Below are 17,832 nucleotides of genomic sequence, written 5' to 3' on the forward strand. Positions count from 1 at the left end.
TGGCCCTGAAGGATGGTTACCAACGAAACAAAACTATGGATTGCAATGCATCATGACATTGTTATGCTCTTGGACCACTCATCGTTTCTTGTAAGTTTTAATCTCGTAAAAAGCAGCCTGCTTCTCTATGTGTCAACGGTTAACAACCACTATTTCAGCAGGCCGCCTTTTCATTGCTACTTTCCAGCCAACACATATCTTTCCTCCAGTCTTCGCCCGTCGCGCCTTCTTCGCCTTCGCCCGTCTTCGCCTCGCCCGTTTTCGCCCCGTCTTCGCCTCTCCCGTCGCCCCGTCTTCGCCTCGTCCGTCGCGCCATCATCGCCTCGTCCGTCGCGCCATCATCGCCTCGCCCGTCGCCTCGTGGTCGCCACGTCATCGCCTGTTCTTCATGGTATCTTTGTATTTTGTAGTGTTCTTGTTGTGCTAATTAACACGCTGGCTGCCACGCCCTTTTTCTCCCCTTTTTTTTTTAGCTTTATAGGGACGGGCCGCGCTGTTCTGCCTCATGGCCTATCTGCCATGAGGTGGAGCAGTTGCCACTGCCCAAGATTCGCCGTAAGGCGCTGTAGGCAACGCACCAAAGGGACTCCCTTTTCTCGATGTGTGGTGGAGACCCGGGATGTGCGTTTCCACAACGGTCTCCACCATTGCATCAGCCCGGACTTGTCAGCGGACAGTCCCCCTTGGTCGCTATCTTTCCGATAGCGACGTAGTTAGTGTAGTTGTTAGTGGCGTGGCAGCTAGCTTGTTAGTTATTTATGTATGTATGTATGTATGTCTTGTATTGTATTGTATTGTATTTTAAAATGTAAATATTAGTGGTGGATTTGAGGGAGGATGGAGGGACAATAAAAAATATATATATTTACTTCAATTGAGTTTTTATTTAGAAGGATATCTATTAACTGTATTTGGGATCGAACCTTTAACCTTTAGCAAACCAGTCCAATGCTTTACTATTACGCCAAGTACAGTGTTACAAACAACAAAAATTTCTTCCTAAATATCCTTGTTTAAACTGCAAAGGTAGATACGCTTTATTAATTGAACAATATCATGTACAGTTCTAGGTAGCTCAGTGGTAGAGCGCTTGACTAATATGTAGAAGGTCTTTGGTTCGAATCCCAGGATAGTATAAACGATTATCCAATGAAAACAATGCTTACATTCAAAAGTGGCAAAAACAATAAAGGTAAGTTGAGAAAGCCAAATAAAAAAAAGCTGATAGTAATATGTAAACAAAGTGTAAACAGAGAATGAAAGAAACATATATTGCAAAAAATATTTTTTTTTTAAAAAAATTTATTGACAATGCTTTGCACATTAGAAACATTTTTGCAACTTTAAAAAGGCATAATAGCCCTTTCAAAAGTTGCCGTCAACCCAGGCAGGGGGAGACACTGCCTTGTTGACCCACCGGGGAGATTACCCGGTGATTGGCTAAGAGAAGCCGGAAAAAGAGCCGAAGATTAGGAACATTTTTACTGGAGCGATTAACCTTTAGTTCGGATCTGTGGGTAGCCGCGTCGCCCTCTGTGAATACATCATCGGACTAAGCGGACCCTCACGTCCCCTTTCCGGCCAGAGCCCTCCAAACCGTGGTATATGTTGTTTTTAAATATACCGACAGTAGGGGCATGACCCCCTACGGGCTTATTATAAGTCAAGGGGAGACGGGGCTACAGAAAGAAGGGAGCCCAGATATGCACTTCAATTTTTGAATTTTAAATACCGTTTGGGGAATATGAATAAAGTGTAGAAATTTCATGTCTTCCATCCAATAATCAGTTTATTCAATGTCTTGCCCCAAACCAAGAACATTTACAGATCCAGTGTTACTTTCCACCTTTATTTAAAAAACAAAACAAACATCAACTATTGAACGAAAAATTATTTAGGTTAGATACAGTTAGCAAAAAATGCTTCGTGTTTACTTACAAGTACCTTTCTACGAAGATGAGTTTAGGCTTTGAAAGGTTATTTCAAACTGACTTTAGGAAAACCATCCAACTCTTTATCACCAAATAAATCCAAGTTTCCCTGTACCCTAGAAAAGTTCTCGTGTTTAATTAGAATGTTAATGCAATTCTAGATAAATATTCTACCACGTTGGAAATGACTTTTTTCCACCAGGCTGGTGCCAACATCAGTTCTTTAATACAGCACACCAAACAAAACCTGGAAACAAAGCAGAACTTTTCAATAAGCTGTTAATGGTGTGGTATGCTAAACAACAGGTTTTCACCAAGAACTTGTGCTTTTACCTTTTAGAATTCAACTGCACATTGGTAACCATTCTAAGGAGAGAAACGATTGTGACAATATGGCGATATCCTGGGATTCGGCAAAACATTTCCAATTCGCGAGGCAACCAAACTCGATGTAGCCCCCTAACAACGAAGAAATTGACAGTTCAGTAGAGTACTCAGTAACAAGCAATTCCTCCGCTAGATGTCTTCTGAATATAGGTGCTTTAAAAAATAAACAATTTTTGGTTTCATGGTCACAAAAAATACTTGTTGCAAATATGTTCGTTTTTGTTTCTGCAAGTCTTCCATGGTTGTAAGGATAGGAGGTGTTCAAAGTCCTAAAATAAATGTTTTATAGCATTAACATAGAGATTAAAATTAACAATAGAATGGGCAACATTACCAACCAATCACCAGACAAGGAAAAAAATTCTTCGAAGCAACTACAAAACTACATGGCTGCCAATATGTACTGCTCCTATTTGTGATAACAATGTATGAAAGGTAGTAACAACAAACGATTTATTGCTGTTTTGTTTCTAACCTAACCTTAAAATGCAAACCTCCCCATTTCTTTCCGATGGGGATGGAATTTTCTGTCCTACTTGTTTCTGTCATGGACTGTAGAGTCCACCGTTACAAAACTCTACATCAGCAACAATCGTTTCTTAGTGCTCAGAACCTGCAAATGTCGTGAATGAAAAAATTTTTATTAAAAATAATTTAAAAAATAGTTGTAACATCAAGCATTATTAAACGACTTGCCTAACTAAGGAAACCGCAGGAACCACAATGTTTGTCTCGACAATCCTGAAATGATTGAAACGACAATCTTTGTTTTATTTCATTAATTCTAATTTTTTTTTAAAGTACAAAGCCTAACTACATGATTGAGCAGTTTGGCTTGATGCCTTTTTTAAAAAGCAAGAAGGTAGCAATAACCATTATCTCAATGTGCCTGTCGTGCTTACTTTTAAGGACACAAGTTACCGTCCATCATAGCAAGCAAATAAACTATTCTTGCATTCATGGTATGAGATGAAAATAATGGCAAAGAATAATGCAATATTGGAAGAATGATATTACCACACATTTATAATCCTTCATAATGGCCATCTGGCATGGAGAAGAGAGACTGAGGGCCAAGGCACCACATCTTGTTAACAACTTGTGATATTCCCTAAAATTTAGAGAGAAACAAACAATGACTCAGCATGAAAGGAATTACTTCTTATAGTTTCTTCTTATTAATGTACCATTCACTTTGTAATTTGAAAAGGAGTTTCAAATATCGTTAGGTATTCTCAAATTAAAGTTTCTTGTGTAACAATGTTTTTGTTAGAATTAGATCATGTCTTTGGTTAACATTGTTTTCTTGACGAAACATTCACGCAAGTATTACTTTACCATTGCTGCCTGATGTGTCCAATATTTCGCCCGTCAGATGCACACCACAAGTTTCACACACGACAATGAACTAGCAAATGGCGTTCGATGGCGGTTCACAAAACTCAAGCAACGTTGCCACATAATTCAAAATGGGCAGCGAATTCAACTTAAGACTAGGGATTGATAGGTAGGGCTCGGCCCCGCGACGATCGGGCACGATTTTGGCCGACCCACGCGGTTTTTTTTTTTTAAAAGGACAAACCAGTGCGGTTCGGTTTGCCTTTTTTTTCAAACAGATTGCACCGCGGTTTGACGGTTTGTACCCGCAGTTTGTACCCGCGGTGTAAACTGCGGTTCACACCACGGTTTAACACGGTTTGCACCGCCGATTTACGGTTTGCATTGAACAAAAAATCAGTAACCTCGCTAGATGGCGCGAAGATCGACCAATTTTCGATCGCGATGCCTTCAAGTGTGATCGGAAATTTGATTCATAACAAGTTGCTGACCGCCATTACGCTTACAACAATTAGTGATAATTACTTGATTTGGAATTTCAGCAAAATTTCAAAGAAAAATATTTAATGGCGGTTCAAACCGGTTTTGCCCAGTTGCAAACCGAAAACCGAACCGCAGTCAAAAATGGCCAAACCGAACCGACGGTTTGACGATGTTTAAATGAAAAACCGCGGTTTGCACCGATCATAGACGATCGGGGCCGAGCCCTAGGGATTGATGATGGCTAGGAACTTGGCAGTGACCCTCACTGTTCACCGGTCCCCTTCAGTAACATAGCCCTCCTAGATACACAACATTAATAAAAAAAAAATCACAAAAAAAAAAACAGATACTAAATTTGTAAATATATACCATCACTTCCAGAAAAGAGAACTTCATTTTATATGCAACAGATGGCGTTACGTAACCTTAGACAGTCTTCAGCTCACGACGTGATGTCCATCGTATCCAACTAGCTTTGAAATATGCTTTAAGTTTTATTTTCACCGTTTGTTCTCAAACCTTACGCACCTTATCAAGCTTGTTAACAGGCTCAAAGCTCTGCAATTGAGTTCGTGACTAAACCAACTCTTTTTACTTTTATATATTTTTTTTTCAAAATCGTTATCTCTCGCCCTTGCGTGGATGGCGATTTAAGTAGATGCCACGTAGATAACATCTTGGATGTCGCCTACCTGTGCTGCCGGGGCTAGCACAACTACGTTGTTAATGATGTTTATGGCATGTTATAGAATTTTATTTATTTACAGGGGTAGGATAAGCGATTGTCAACAGGTTCCGCCGATGTGTACACCTTGTAATCCCCCCAGTACGAAATTTCCGCTGCAGCTTTACGTCATTATCTTTTAAACAGACAGAGAAATCTATGATGAAACTGGAAGTTTTGCTACAGTACCTTACTCGTCCAAAGAATAAAGATGAGTGTCGTTCAGTCTTTCGCCATTCGTCATATCGCTATGAACGCTATTCTACTCTCGGTAGCAATCAACCTCTTCTTTGGCTACGCTTGTTATGGACTTGACAATTCAATTCCATCGGTATGAATTGCTTTTGCACTAACCTATCATATTAATTAACAATTTTTCTCATTTAAAAACAGACAGCCCTAGTATACACTAAAGATACGAAGATTGTTAGTGGCACAGAAGCAACGCGCGGAGAATTTCCCTGGATGGCACATTTGATTATCGTCAAGAAGGGTAGAGAACGAGAATGCGGAGGTTCTCTGATCAGCCAAAATTGGATTATGACTGCAGCCCACTGCGTGGATGGGTAAATTAGGTCCCTTCACGTTATGTTAAAGATCTTCGTAATAATTGATTTCAATGTTTAAATAGAGCCGATACGGTGACGGTAGTCCTAGGAGCTCACAATTTAAGTGCCGTCAGCGAACCATATCGTATCAGTCTACAATCAACAGAATATCATATTCACCCCAAATATTCCAGTGAGACGTTTCCAGATGATATTGGTCTCATCAAACTTCCAGTTAGCGTCCCGCTCTCCGGTATTCAAATAATACATGCTCGTTTAACTTACTTGTTACAAAATCAGTCTTTTGTTAATCTGCAGCCGGCATTCTTCCAGTCGTTCTAGCCGATCTAGGAAATCGCGACCACGTCAACAATACGGTGATAGTTACTGGATGGGGCTACTATTCTGACGGTTGATTAGCATAAATTACATAATAGTAAAGTAGGAACTAAAACAAGAAATCTTTTTAGCTATACAGTGGACGAGTGACGTACTTGTCAAAGCCTCGACGACCGTCATTTCCAATGAAAAATGCCAAGAGTCGTGGGGAAGTATAATAGTCGGCACAATGATTTGTACCAGTAGAACACGAGGTGGCGTTTGCAATGTAACATAATGTTTTGGAGTTTTTTTTCTAGCGCATGAATTAATTGCAGTTCTGATTGTAGGGTGATAGCGGGGGGCCAATGATTTACCTTGTTGACGGTTCGTGGGTCCAAATCGGCATCACGAGTTTTGGAGCTTCGCCATGTGAATCCGTGATACCTAACGGCTTTACTCGTGTCCAATCTTACTTGAGCTGGATAACTTCAATTACTGGCATGTCCTACACCACTACGCCGCGGCTGACGACACAAACAACAACTGTATTTTCGTGTCAAAACGATGGAAACAAGGCCAATCCAGCAGATTGCAGCACATTCTACATGTGCTCCAACGGAACTCCTTATCTATTCGTAAGAATAACCTAAAATAACTACGCCTTTTCTGCATCTGATGACTCCATTTGAAATGCAGAACTGCCCGGGTGGATTGGTTTTTAATCCCCAACTCCAGAACTGCGATTATCTTCAAAACGTGCCCCAATGCAATTAGCCCTCAGAGAATTGGAATGCTGTTGTACATAAGGACAGAAAGAAATGAACATCGGAATAAATAATTTATACAGACCTCTGTAGGTAGTCCTGACAGTCAGTTGTTAACAGGAGGAAAAAGAGAACCCTCACCCGGTACTAGTTTTCACCTATAAAATGTCGAATAGCAAAAAACCGGTGGATTTTAATTACACTTATTGAAATGCAAACGATAGACGTTTTCTAATTCAGTCATTCGTCTTTCTTAATTGAAATAAAGTTTTTTTTTCTTGCAAACGTTAGTTACACGTTTTGCTTGCAGAGTAGGAAGGAAAAGTCTCTTACCTCCAGCTAATGTGCTAGCCTGTAGACTGGTTGGATCAAGTCTCATGTACATCGCGTGCCAAAAAGTTGGTCAGCAATTCTACGAAAGCTCCTACCATATACAGTTTATGTTGTACATCAACCCTATCTAAAAACAAAATAAAGTAAGTTTTTAAATGGAATTTAAAAATAAAGACAGCTATGATTAACTTTGGAATGAATGGCTGTGTTTCACGGAGAACATCTCTTAATGTCGTTTGAAAACTCGGGTGTCGACGCCCAGCTGATGGTTATTGATTAGTTGAAAAAATTACAAACTAACGTATCTGTTTGTTAAAGCAATAGGACCTCTAACACAAAGTTTAAGCAATCAACTAGTACACCTTTAACGGCAAATTTATCCAATTTATGTTACCATTGTTAGCACATTTCATCAGTTTGGCCTTCATCGTCATCATCGCCAGTCTACATACACGTAGCCGATTTAAACTGAGCGTTGGCTATGCTACTTTCAGCTCCCCTTTTGCGATTTCTGTTTCTTTGTATCCATGTGTGGTCATTGTTCGTTTTCATCTGTGGCCTGATATCTTCCTTCGCATATTGAGATAATTGGTAAATGTTCTTGATCGTTTCTATTGGGTCTAGTTTCCCAATGGCACTCCTGATTCTTTGGCGCCCGTAATCGGCCCACGTAAAGTCCTTGCGCTGCAAAACAGTCGTAACGGCGTAAGCAATGTCAGAGAAGCCACCCATGAACAACAAATCTTTACAAAATCCAAATGACAACATTTGGTTGTAAGTTAGAAAGGCTCCAGCACCAACTGATGCGGCTCCCCCAGCGATGATTATGGAAGCAAGAAGTGAAGTTAGGCAAATCATCCTCCACGACCATTTCCGATTCTTTACGTCGATAATACTGTCCAGTTCCATTAGACGGAAAAGAATGAGTTCGTTGAACATGTTACTGGAACAGGAACTGCGTAAAATACGTTCCAAGGAGTCGAGGTAAAATTCTGATGTCATTTTCCTCGAATAGACAGATTGATGATTTTCGCAGAATTCCAAAAGAACTTTACGTTCTTGTTCGTCAGCAGATTTTAATTTCGAAATTTCTTTTCTTAATTTCCTACCATCAACTTCTATTAATCGAGCTCCAGAAATGACGTGAGCCGACATCAAATCGCCCAGCATATCTCGGTACGGCTCAAGTGGTAACAAGTTGATGGCTTTCAGATAATCAGGACTACCTTCAGACGTTGAACCTTGTATCTTTCGCCACTGACGTCTAACAATTTCTGCGACAAACTTTCGTCCAATGAGCTGCATCACAGCTTCTGCATAAACTGGGCACTGTGAATATTCAAATCCTTTGGTAACATCGTAATCAGCCGCGAGAAGACCTTGATCATCGATCACGTTTTGCTTCAACAATTCGTTCCAAAGTCCAACCCGTTCAGCAGGAATTATATTGATCAGATAGAAATCCTCATTAAACAGACGGCCGAATTCCCCCAAATCAACCGTTTTGAGTTTATTGAGGTCCAGTCGGGCGATCTTATTGAACTCGAAATCTTGTTTTCGAATTTCATATTCCGTGACGGATAGGATTCGTTTGACATACGTTTTGGGAAACGCAATCTTTTCCCTTTCCTTTAGTTGCTCTTCGTTGTCGTATATCGGATGGTATAAGACGTTAACACAGTTCCGTTCGTGGTTATAAGTGCCGATTCCAAAGTCTAAAGAGATAGCTTCATTCCTATCAATCTGGGGAATTCCGTCGCACTGCGTCTCTGACATGATGACGCATTCCATTTCGACGCCGACCTTTGGAATCTCCAAAACTTTAGTATCGACGAGTTTCTTCCAGAACATCTTCCTACTAAACGGGATCACATTTTCTTTTTCTAATTCCTCTTCCCCCTCTTCTTCAGTTAAGGCTTTGCCGAAAATGGATTCGAGGATCTTTTCGAGTTTTCCGTCGTCAGCAGGTATACCGTAGTCGTCGGCAATCTGTTGGATTAATGCACTTCGATTGTCACGACTGGACTTGTGGACGTCTACTTGTTTGGGGGAAATGCTGGAATTCGGGATGGTGTCGGGATGATTCAGTTAACAAGCAATGCATCCTGATTCTACTAGAGATTTAAAATGTTTATTCGTGTTCTCTGTATGAATATCCTGGCCTCCTTGCACTTTTATGGTTTTGTTGTTATCGCTGCTGATAAAGTTTGCAATTTTGCTGACAGTTTTTTCGAAGAAACTAGTTTTTGTTGGAGAAGCTTTACTGGCTTCACGAAGTTCTGTGGCGGAGCAATAATTACCCACCAAGGATCGGAGAGAGCCGAGGAAATGTTCCATGATTTTCACATTATTTTCTTTCTGCTCTTTGTAGCCATCAATGACACAAAACGAAGGAATTTTCACAAAATTTGACATTGATTGGCTCACTACATTGTTAAAAGACAGTTGCGTATCGATGTGGTCATTGATAATCGTCTCCGCAACTCGCACCATGCGAATGAAGTCATTTGTTTCTTTCAAGAACTTGTTCCCTTTGAGAAAAATGAATGCCTGATAGTAAAGTGCAGCTGGATAAAAGAAACCGCTGTCCGAATTGATAACACGTTTCAAAATTTGATCGGCCAAGGAAAAGTTTGGTTCTTCTCGAATGGCAAGATCCTTTGCAACAGCAACCGCGCGAACAGGCGTGATCCAGTTGATTACATCGTCAAAGTTGTCAAGATTGGGCACTTCCATTGGAAAATCAGTTGTGCAATTGGAATCCTTTGCGTCAAGGAAATGGGCCCACTTGTCTAGGGCACGATCACGAATGGCTTGCATCATTACCTGTCGGTATTGGTAGATTTCCCTGCAGCTTTCCTTTAATTTTGTTTTGATATTCTGTTCAGAAAATGTGATGAAATTTTCGAACAAATATTCTTGCCTTTCATTGTTTTCAAAATCCTCTTTCAATCGTGATAACCGCTGCTTTTCTTGTTCGTTTCGTCTCGCTTTCATTTTGGTCAATATTTTTTCAGTGTCAAATTCTTCATCCTTGTCCGACGTATGCCGACTCCGATCGTCGCATAAAATGAGGATTCCACTTCCTGGATCTCCTTTCCTTGCCGCTCGGCCCATCGCTTGTTCTGTGATCCTTTCGTTTTCAGGTAAATAAGTCAAACAGATGTGCAGACCTCCATTCGCTCTCAAGCTGTTGCTAATCTTGATATCCGTTCCTCTTCCAGCCAAGTTGGTGGCAAGAATAACATGCCCGATGTCCAGTTCATCACTTTCAAATGCAAATTTCTCATAGTCTCGTGTATAGCGATGGATCCTGTCACTAGGTAAACGCAATTTCAGCTGTTGATAAGTTTTGTTCACTTCTCTGATGGTTCGACAAAAAATGACAATAGACCGACTTTTCATGCGCTGATCATTTTGTTCTCGCCTTGGCTGATTTCCTTCTGGTACATTAAGGATGTTCAGCGTTTCTTGGATTATTCCCTGTAGCCACTGTGTTTCCGACAAGAATACTTTAGTCGATTTAACAGTAAACACTTTAGGGAACGCCGTTGGTACCCTAAACAAGCGGCACTGGTACTCTGAAACCAAAAATTGCTGCTCTTGTTCGGACCCTAGCGTCCCTGACACGCCCATCATTCTCTTATGGTACTTTTTGATGTAAGTGGCATTCGAGATGAAAACAGCTTTGAGACTTTGAAGCGTCAACTTACATCCTTCTTTCAACTGAAGAAACTGGTGCAAGGCTCCGTCCCATTGCGATAAACTTTGATCCGTTCCTGTGTCGGGATCGATAATAATGACTTGCGGATTCAGATCCGGACTAGTGTCTGTTCGATCGTGATCGATGACGTAGTTTTCGTCGCGCCTCAGATCCAGTGCATGAAAGGCGTTGTCAATCCCCGTGTCGAGATTTCGATCCACAAAGCCGAGGAGATGAGCAGGTATCCGAATGCGACGCTGCCGATTGGCCACTTTGCGCAAATAGAAAACCAATTTCGCATTGAGATTGGTTTCTTTGAACTGTGCATTCTTCGGGGTATAGTTGATCTTCTCTTCTGTCATTTGGTTGACATCACTAATCAATAGACGTCCGTTTGAGTCAATTACTTCTTTTTTGATCAGATGATTCCACAACGAATCTTTTTCATTTTCAAAATCTTCTAATGGCGCGTGAAGTGACTTTAAATCATTTTGATTTATGACGCCGTACAAGTCGGATAACACGTCAGATTGAATGAATTCTTTCCCTTGTTCTTTTGAATTGTTCCCTTTTCCAGTGGAGTTGCACACTTTTCCCCAAATGAATACGTATAACGATTCTAAAGTGTCCATGCCGGGGATGTCGTGCGATAGGTAAAGGACGTTGTTGCCTCGGTCCAACAACATGCAATCCACTTCGTCGATAAGGACATGCGAGAATTCCCGGTTGCCACGGATGCCGTAGCCATAGAATTTATCCAACAAATAATCACGTTGGAAATTGGCCAATTCTCCGTACACCACAGCTTTGTCATAGGCATTTGTGCGTTCCTCTACTGAATAGCTGCTATTGTTGGCTACGCTGACGTTGAAGAATTGGTAGATATTTCTGAGCCCTCCTTTGTCGGACAACAGGGTTGAATCTCGTAGGGCTAGCACGTTGTTGCTGGTAATGACGTCGATTTTACCGAACGGTTTCGATTTTTTCTTCTCAGAAAGTGCAAAAGCGATGGCGACTCCTGCGACTATTAGTGACTTGCCCTCACCGGTCGATAATTGAACCAAAGTGTTACAAGAATCCGGTTGTCTTCGTAATAGTGTCACGATTGCTACTCTTTGGGCATCACGCAAAGAAAATCCTAGTTTCTCTTTCACGGCGAAACTGTAGACGTGGAGAAAGCATTCTAGCGCATCATCACTTGTAAGATCTAATCCATTTTTTGACCATTCTCGCATTCGTGTATCGAATCTCGCTAATGTCGCTGCAGGGCGTCGCCCTTGCATTAAATCTCGAGCAGACAGTATGGCTGCATCAAGATCCATTGTTTTGGAATTGGAAACGCTTTTTTTTACGCTGTCCAAAAATTCATGATTTAAATTTCCGTTCAATATTTGAAGATCTCGTATCATACCATTGATGATACAATCGACGTTTCTTTCCTCAGGAATTTGGTTTGGCTCAATTACAATGTTCAATGCGGATGCCACGTCTCCACGTCCAGTTACAACTTGCTGGTTGTGAACCAGTAACGAAGTAGAATCATCATCGTTGGCTTTCAATTGCAGTTGGCAGGCTGGCTTCACCATTTTTGCTCGTTTATTGTCCATTTGAAGCTGTTGATTTCTGAAAGTCAGCTGCCCGAGGTGAATTTCAATGCTTTGAACTTGTTTCGCCAAAACCCCGTCCCTGCTAATTAGCTGCGATTGTAATTGACTGCAAAACATCGCTTGGAGTGTTTCGTACATTTTTTTGCGTTGGCTTATTGGCGAGAGATGCTGGTAGAGGTTTTGGTGTAGGATAACCTTCTTCTTAACAGCTTCGACCAGCCTTATAGTTTCATACAGACCCTCTTTAATTTCTATCGACGTATACCTCCTTAAAGTCCCACCTCCAGGTTGAACTTGTTTGGCACACGAATTTTCACCGTTTGATGATTTATCCTTAAAGTTCAACTCCAGTCTGGTATCGGTTTCAAAGCCAAAATAATTTCCTTCCACATTTGTGTCGCGGTTGTCGCTGCTGACGTTGTGAATGAAACCAATGTCACCGGCTGGTTTACCAGTTCGACCATCAGAGCCGGACGCCTGATAGACATCAGATATTCGAGTAGCATACGGTAGACGCTTCTGAAAGCCGACAAATGGAAGATTAGGCTGGACAGAAGGGGATCTGTTTAACACCTCCAAGGTCACAGTACCACCATATCCGCCTTGTCCGACTTTTCGCCCTGAAAAAAACATAAATTTAAAAAGCATTTTATTGTTCATCTTTACTTGTTTCTTCCTGAATTAACACAATCGTAATACCTTGGATAAAAATAAGCGTATGCCTTTCCTCCTTTTGTACACATCCTTTTTCCGTTTTATAAAAAGATACCATGAGTAGCTGGGCATCTTCCACACTTTCGTTGATTATGAAGTTAGTGCGGTTGAGCTCTTGCGCTATACTCTCCCCCGGCAGAAGATTTCGTAATTTATTCGTAATCATATTCTTGTTTCGGTCGCCAGTGCCATTAAATAATGACATGGACGGAAAGGCTTTTTTAAATTCTTCTCTTGTCCATTTGTGAGCCGCACTTCCGTCGCCTCCGTTAGATATAATCGTAAATTGATTTGCGTTGATTATCTCGTTGCAAACAATGTGTACATTGCCACCACTCTCACCTGGTTGCCGTTGTTCCTCTACATGCAAATTGAATTACTACAGCGATCGTCTGTGCACCAATCAATTGTATTTGTTTACCTGCTTCTTGATGGGTCATGTATTGGCCAGACACGTTCCAAGAAACGTCACAGTCAACAATGAGCTTATCAGTGACAACACCCTAAGCATTATTATCTCTTTCTGCATGGAGACAATAATGATCCAAGAAAACAACAAATTCGCCTGAACATCCATTAACTAAAAACCGTCGAGAAAAAAGAATCATTAAACAAACCAATAAAATCGTAAAATAAAATCGTAAAAAAAAATCGTAAAACAGACGACGAACCATAGAATATAAAATGAAGTTATGTTTAATCCGAAATAGCTCCATCCTAATTTTACTGATTGAGAACTAACGCGTTGACGTTTCAGGTGCGAGCAGGAAAGCTTAAACAGCTGTGTGCACACACGAAGTTGGTAGCCTATTGGGTTTAGGTCAAATCAATATTGCCTGTTAACTACGAAATGTTTTGGTAATGAAAATTGTGGTAGACATTCATACGAGTTAGTGATTCTATGTTCGAAAATGTTTACCTAGCTTTGCTTGAACGTGTACGCAATTAACTAGTTCAAATACAGTTGATCAATATACCAAGCCTGATATGTATGTTAGTACGGTTGCTGCAAAAAAAAAAAAAAAAAAAAAAAAAAAAAAAAAAAAAAGAACATACCAATACGTCCGTATTAACTTCAACGTGTACTACACCTGCGCAAATAGTAAACCAAGAGCCAGTAATGAAAATAATAGAAAAAAGAACGAATCAATTTACCGATACACCAGGTATTCATGTCCGTTCGAGTCCTACAAAATGCGCTGGATTTTCCACGGAAGGACACTGTCCAACGAGTCTCTCGTGCAGGTAAGTTGTCAATATCAGTTAATAAATGGCTCGTTTCTCTGCAACCCAATTTGGTGTTTTGGTACTTGTTTGGTCGACGTCGTATGTCGTAGCCAGTCTAACCGTAGATATGCAACTGGAGCAACTGAGAAACAATTACGTAAGCCAATCATATCAATCGAACAGTCTTACATCCATTTTGAACATATTTAATTGTTCCTCTGTATGTTTGTGTACTTCCAAATAATAAGATGAAACTTGAGCAAGTTTTGGCTTCAAAGGACAGCCGTTTAGAATTTCTGGAACAAAAGGTTCAACAGCATGTAAGCTTCCTCTTATTCCATTGTCGTTAGTTGAAGAATTATTTCAACTTTTTTATAAAAAAATAAAAACAGGGAAATTTAGAAGCTCAAATTACCCGACTTGTGAATGAAGTGAATCAAATGAAAACTCAAGTAAGGCGGGCACCCAAGCTGGAACTCAAAGTCCAACGACAGGAATCCCTTCTAAACGCCGTGCATGGAGAAAGTCGAAGCCACAACGTCAGCCTTAGACAGGGAACAACACAAATGCCAAAATCCTGCGCAGATCTAAAGAACAATGGCCACACTTCAAGTGGAATGTTTTTAATTATGGGAATCAAAATGGTGGAAACTGTTTTCTGTGATTTTTCGAAAGCTGTAAACGACCCCAGTAAGTCTAAACGTGAGATTGAATGATTAAATTAATTTCTGATCTTAATAATTTCATACTTAAAGGTTTCCAGAAATGGATAGGATTTGCTGATGTTAAATCCTTCCCAGTCTACTTCCATGCCCAGAGAATTGGGAACTACGGCGCTGCCAATACTGTCATTCCGTTCAATCAATTAAGGCTGAATGTAGGGAATGCGTTGAACCCTGTTACTGGAGTCTTCATTGCTCCAAAAGCGGGGAAATATTTCTTCGCTTACTCAGGCCTAAGTTGGGATAGTAATGCTAAAGTTCAGTTGCAAATGAAAAGTGCAACTGCGGATTGGTCCAAAATTGGAGAAGCTCATTGCACACCATTCAATACTTTTGCATTACAGTCAAGTCTAGAACTAAAAAAAGGAGATGAAATCAGAATAATCCACATTCATGGAGTCATCCACGACAGAGATGGCAACAACTTTAGCAATTTTGTTGGCTTGCTCCTAGAAGAGGATGTTTTTGGATGTTAGGAAGCTTTCAAATGAATATTGGTTGACTGTGCTACCCAGTGGCAAGGTATAGGAGTACATATCTCCTATACCATGTCTGTGGTTCCATATGATCATGTTCTCTGTAATATGGAAACTTTTTCTTGGAAAATTTTTCCATCAATTCATTTAGTCTATAACCTATTCTTTTGGGGTTATAAGGACATTATGGGGAATAAACGGTTGGACGACCATCAAAGCTAGTTTGTTGTTTTTTTTTAAATTTAAATTAGACTTACCTTTATCAATCCAGCCAACAACCGGTCTGTTCTGATGAAGACAAAATGGCGGAGAAACACTCTAAAAAATAAGGAGGCTTTTCCGTTTGACTAGCGCATTCCAATTGGATGCAAGGATCTAAAATTTAAGAAGGAACAATAAACCTCAAATCAAATAGAAATAATAATTTATGTTGTTACCGTGTGTGTTGATTAACACACTGATTGACTGAAATATGATTTAATTAACACGCTGATAAAGGAATTCAATTTCTAAATCTCTCACTTTTTTCGCACTTGTCAACATTATGATCGACATGGTTGTCATGTTTCTTTAAATAAGTTGCAGTGTAGAATAAAAAATAAGCGGGAAAAAACTTTCAAAAGAAACAGCTGATTGAACAGCAATGGCACACCATTGATCCCAAAACAGATTGCCACCCAAGTAGCAATGTTTTACGTCGTTAGTGTTACCTAAAATATTTGATCTTCTTCCAATCACAATAGCTATATGCATATCTGAGATATTAACTCTAGTCTTGCTCCCGTATCAAATTTATTCATTCCAGTTTCGGACAGAAAGAAAAACACACCCAAAAACGAAAAAAAGTCATCAATAAAATGGTATTTATAACTTAAACACTACCAAAAGTAATCGTTCCCAATCTCCCAAAATGCCATTGTAAAATAATATGTCCTTCGGATATTCTCATTACTCTTTAAAATGATATATCCGTTGATTTATTCAAGATCAATATCAAGGATTACGTCGAGGCAAATTCCGATAAAAATCGGGTGGGGAAGGTTACACGGAGGGCAGTTGGGGCACGTTGGCGGTTTTGTCGGCCTAGTTGGTCTCGTTGGTTTCGTCGGACTAGTTGGGTAATATCCTTGGGTCGTCTGTCCATAATAGTGGGGTGTTTTAGTGGTTGTTGTAGTTGGTCGAGTAGGCCAACACGGTGATGGGCAATGGATGGAGCAAGGATTGCCTGGATCTGGACCTGGGATCTGCAGCACGAAAATGTACTTCCCTATAGCTAGCAGCCGTTTCGAGTTCGTCAACCATCTGAAGGATAGCAAATAATAATTGCAAACGTGTGACACGTAGCCACTTCAGATTAATGTATGCATACTCCTTGGGCTGCTGTGATGTCATCGGCTGTTGGATCTACGGCAGGTAAAGCATTTGCCATTAAGGTGGCAACAATCATCACAACTAACAGTGATAGTCCCTAGTAGCGGATAATAAAATTACATTAAAGCTCTATACGTAAAGGCTTTTAGATTAATAACATATGTTAAATAAGTATTGAAAAATTCATGAAAACAAACTTATACCTTGTATTCCGTTTGTTTTTCGTTTGTTTAGGAGCTCAGCAGACGACGTTAAAACCGGGGAACAAATGCGACACGTTTAACTGATTTTGCTACCGATGTCTTGGTTTTATATGTACACCCAATCGACAGTGCAAGACAAGTAAGATCGCCTTTCATTTCATGTCGGGTATTCATTACGAAACTACCATAACACAAACTATTAATCTCTGTCTGTGTTGCAACGCCAATGGATGTCTACATCGTTACATCACAGGTAGATGTGCTATAGGTAAACCCGAGCAGTGGACTCTACAGACGTGTCGATATACGTGAAGACATGGTTGGCAATCGTTTGACAAGGTCACCAATGTCTATTGAAAGCATTTGGTGAATTCAATTGCATTGCATAATTGGTAAAAATTGCGTCTATATCCATTAGAATTTGAGAAATTTGTTTAATTGAATTTTTAGTTTCAGGTAGCAGTGTATTGAACAATAAATTGACATGGCGATTGTTTTTGCGAAAAAGGAATAACGCGACGACGAAAATTGAACAAGAACCCTTACCAATAATAAGAGGTAAGAAAATGTCACAAAAAACTGATTTATAGTCATATTGCTACCTGATTGATTTTATTTCATGGGCTGTATTCAGATTACTGTTTCCACCAAACGATGTCCCAAAAACGAAAGATATACGCCATCAATCAGTGGTATGCAAAAGAAACGCTAGATGTTTGTATCGTCGCCAAACATGGCAGGATTCCATACTTTTTCACAGTAGAAAATGTGCCAAATTGAGATCAAGATAGGCGACCAAGGATGGCCTTGGCGTTCCCGGACTGTGGGGGATGTGGACGTCAATGACTTGGTCGTCGCAATCGTTTTTGTTTACAAGACGGTTCTATTACCTCCATTGGCATTGGAATTATGCTGTAATAGAAGTGAATGAAAGCCCGAAGCCATGCGAAGCCGATTTCACATTGAAAGCAGTTCAACTC

The 17,832-nt window shown here is 40.3% G+C and overlaps 3 protein-coding genes and 2 long non-coding RNA genes across 6 annotated transcripts; 2 read left to right on the forward strand and 3 right to left on the reverse strand.

Annotated features, from left to right (window-relative positions):
• Positions 1–1,777: 1,777 nt before the first annotated feature.
• On the reverse strand, positions 1,778–2,910 carry LOC130698133 (uncharacterized). 2 transcript variants are annotated; one of them, XR_009003198.2, is made up of 6 exons: positions 2,799–2,910; positions 2,653–2,727; positions 2,265–2,587; positions 2,106–2,178; positions 1,939–2,047; positions 1,778–1,846 (listed from the first exon to the last, which is right to left on the reverse strand). It is a non-coding gene; the product is annotated as an uncharacterized LOC130698133 (long non-coding RNA). The 2 variants fall into 2 exon arrangements; XR_009421796.1 differs by having other exon boundaries at positions 1,779–1,846; positions 1,945–2,047.
• A 103-nt stretch (positions 2,911–3,013) lies between these two features.
• Positions 3,014–3,711, reverse strand: LOC130698140 (uncharacterized). Its single transcript, XR_009003205.1, has 3 exons — positions 3,657–3,711; positions 3,336–3,429; positions 3,014–3,059 (listed from the first exon to the last, which is right to left on the reverse strand). It is a non-coding gene; the product is annotated as an uncharacterized LOC130698140 (long non-coding RNA).
• A 1,114-nt stretch (positions 3,712–4,825) lies between these two features.
• On the forward strand, positions 4,826–6,567 carry LOC130698066 (brachyurin-like). Its single transcript, XM_057520865.2, has 7 exons — positions 4,826–5,194; positions 5,257–5,429; positions 5,495–5,664; positions 5,730–5,822; positions 5,882–6,018; positions 6,080–6,367; positions 6,429–6,567. The coding sequence occupies exons 1-7, from the start codon at positions 5,075–5,077 to the stop codon at positions 6,504–6,506; spliced, it is 1,059 nt and encodes a 352-aa protein (XP_057376848.1). The 5' UTR covers positions 4,826–5,074; the 3' UTR covers positions 6,507–6,567.
• On the reverse strand, positions 5,269–13,019 carry LOC130698191 (uncharacterized). Its single transcript, XM_057520969.2, has 5 exons — positions 12,839–13,019; positions 7,224–12,759; positions 7,019–7,158; positions 6,830–6,956; positions 5,269–6,654 (listed from the first exon to the last, which is right to left on the reverse strand). The coding sequence occupies exons 1-2, from the start codon at positions 13,017–13,019 to the stop codon at positions 8,918–8,920; spliced, it is 4,023 nt and encodes a 1,340-aa protein (XP_057376952.2). The 3' UTR covers positions 5,269–6,654; positions 6,830–6,956; positions 7,019–7,158; positions 7,224–8,917.
• A 1,043-nt stretch (positions 13,020–14,062) lies between these two features.
• On the forward strand, positions 14,063–15,495 carry LOC130698082 (uncharacterized). Its single transcript, XM_057520883.2, has 4 exons — positions 14,063–14,237; positions 14,329–14,400; positions 14,473–14,770; positions 14,836–15,495. Exons 1-4 carry the CDS (start codon positions 14,124–14,126, stop codon positions 15,276–15,278), a joined length of 927 nt encoding a protein of 308 aa, XP_057376866.1. The 5' UTR covers positions 14,063–14,123; the 3' UTR covers positions 15,279–15,495.
• Positions 15,496–17,832: the final 2,337 nt, after the last annotated feature.

Source organism: Daphnia carinata, chromosome 9 (genome assembly GCF_022539665.2).
Source record: "Daphnia carinata strain CSIRO-1 chromosome 9, CSIRO_AGI_Dcar_HiC_V3, whole genome shotgun sequence".
Classification (NCBI taxonomy): Eukaryota; Metazoa; Arthropoda; class Branchiopoda; order Diplostraca; family Daphniidae; genus Daphnia; species Daphnia carinata.

Excerpts from the sequence above, each read along its gene's own strand:
- LOC130698066 (XM_057520865.2), top strand. The coding sequence starts at position 5,075 with ATGAGTGTCGTTCAGTCTTTCGCCATTCGTCATATCGCTATGAACGCT. Across the intron at positions 5,430-5,494 it reads GCAGCCCACTGCGTGGATGG|AGCCGATACGGTGACGGTAG; the intron begins GTAAATTAGGTC and ends ATGTTTAAATAG. Across the intron at positions 6,368-6,428 it reads ACGGAACTCCTTATCTATTC|AACTGCCCGGGTGGATTGGT; the intron begins GTAAGAATAACC and ends TTTGAAATGCAG.
- LOC130698191 (XM_057520969.2), bottom strand. The coding sequence starts at position 13,019 with ATGATTACGAATAAATTACGAAATCTTCTGCCGGGGGAGAGTATAGCG. Across the intron at positions 12,760-12,838 it reads TACGCTTATTTTTATCCAAG|GGCGAAAAGTCGGACAAGGC; the intron begins GTATTACGATTG and ends TGTTTTTTTCAG.
- LOC130698082 (XM_057520883.2), top strand. The coding sequence starts at position 14,124 with ATGGCTCGTTTCTCTGCAACCCAATTTGGTGTTTTGGTACTTGTTTGG. Across the intron at positions 14,238-14,328 it reads AGCAACTGAGAAACAATTAC|ATGAAACTTGAGCAAGTTTT; the intron begins GTAAGCCAATCA and ends CCAAATAATAAG. Across the intron at positions 14,771-14,835 it reads GAAAGCTGTAAACGACCCCA|GTTTCCAGAAATGGATAGGA; the intron begins GTAAGTCTAAAC and ends TCATACTTAAAG.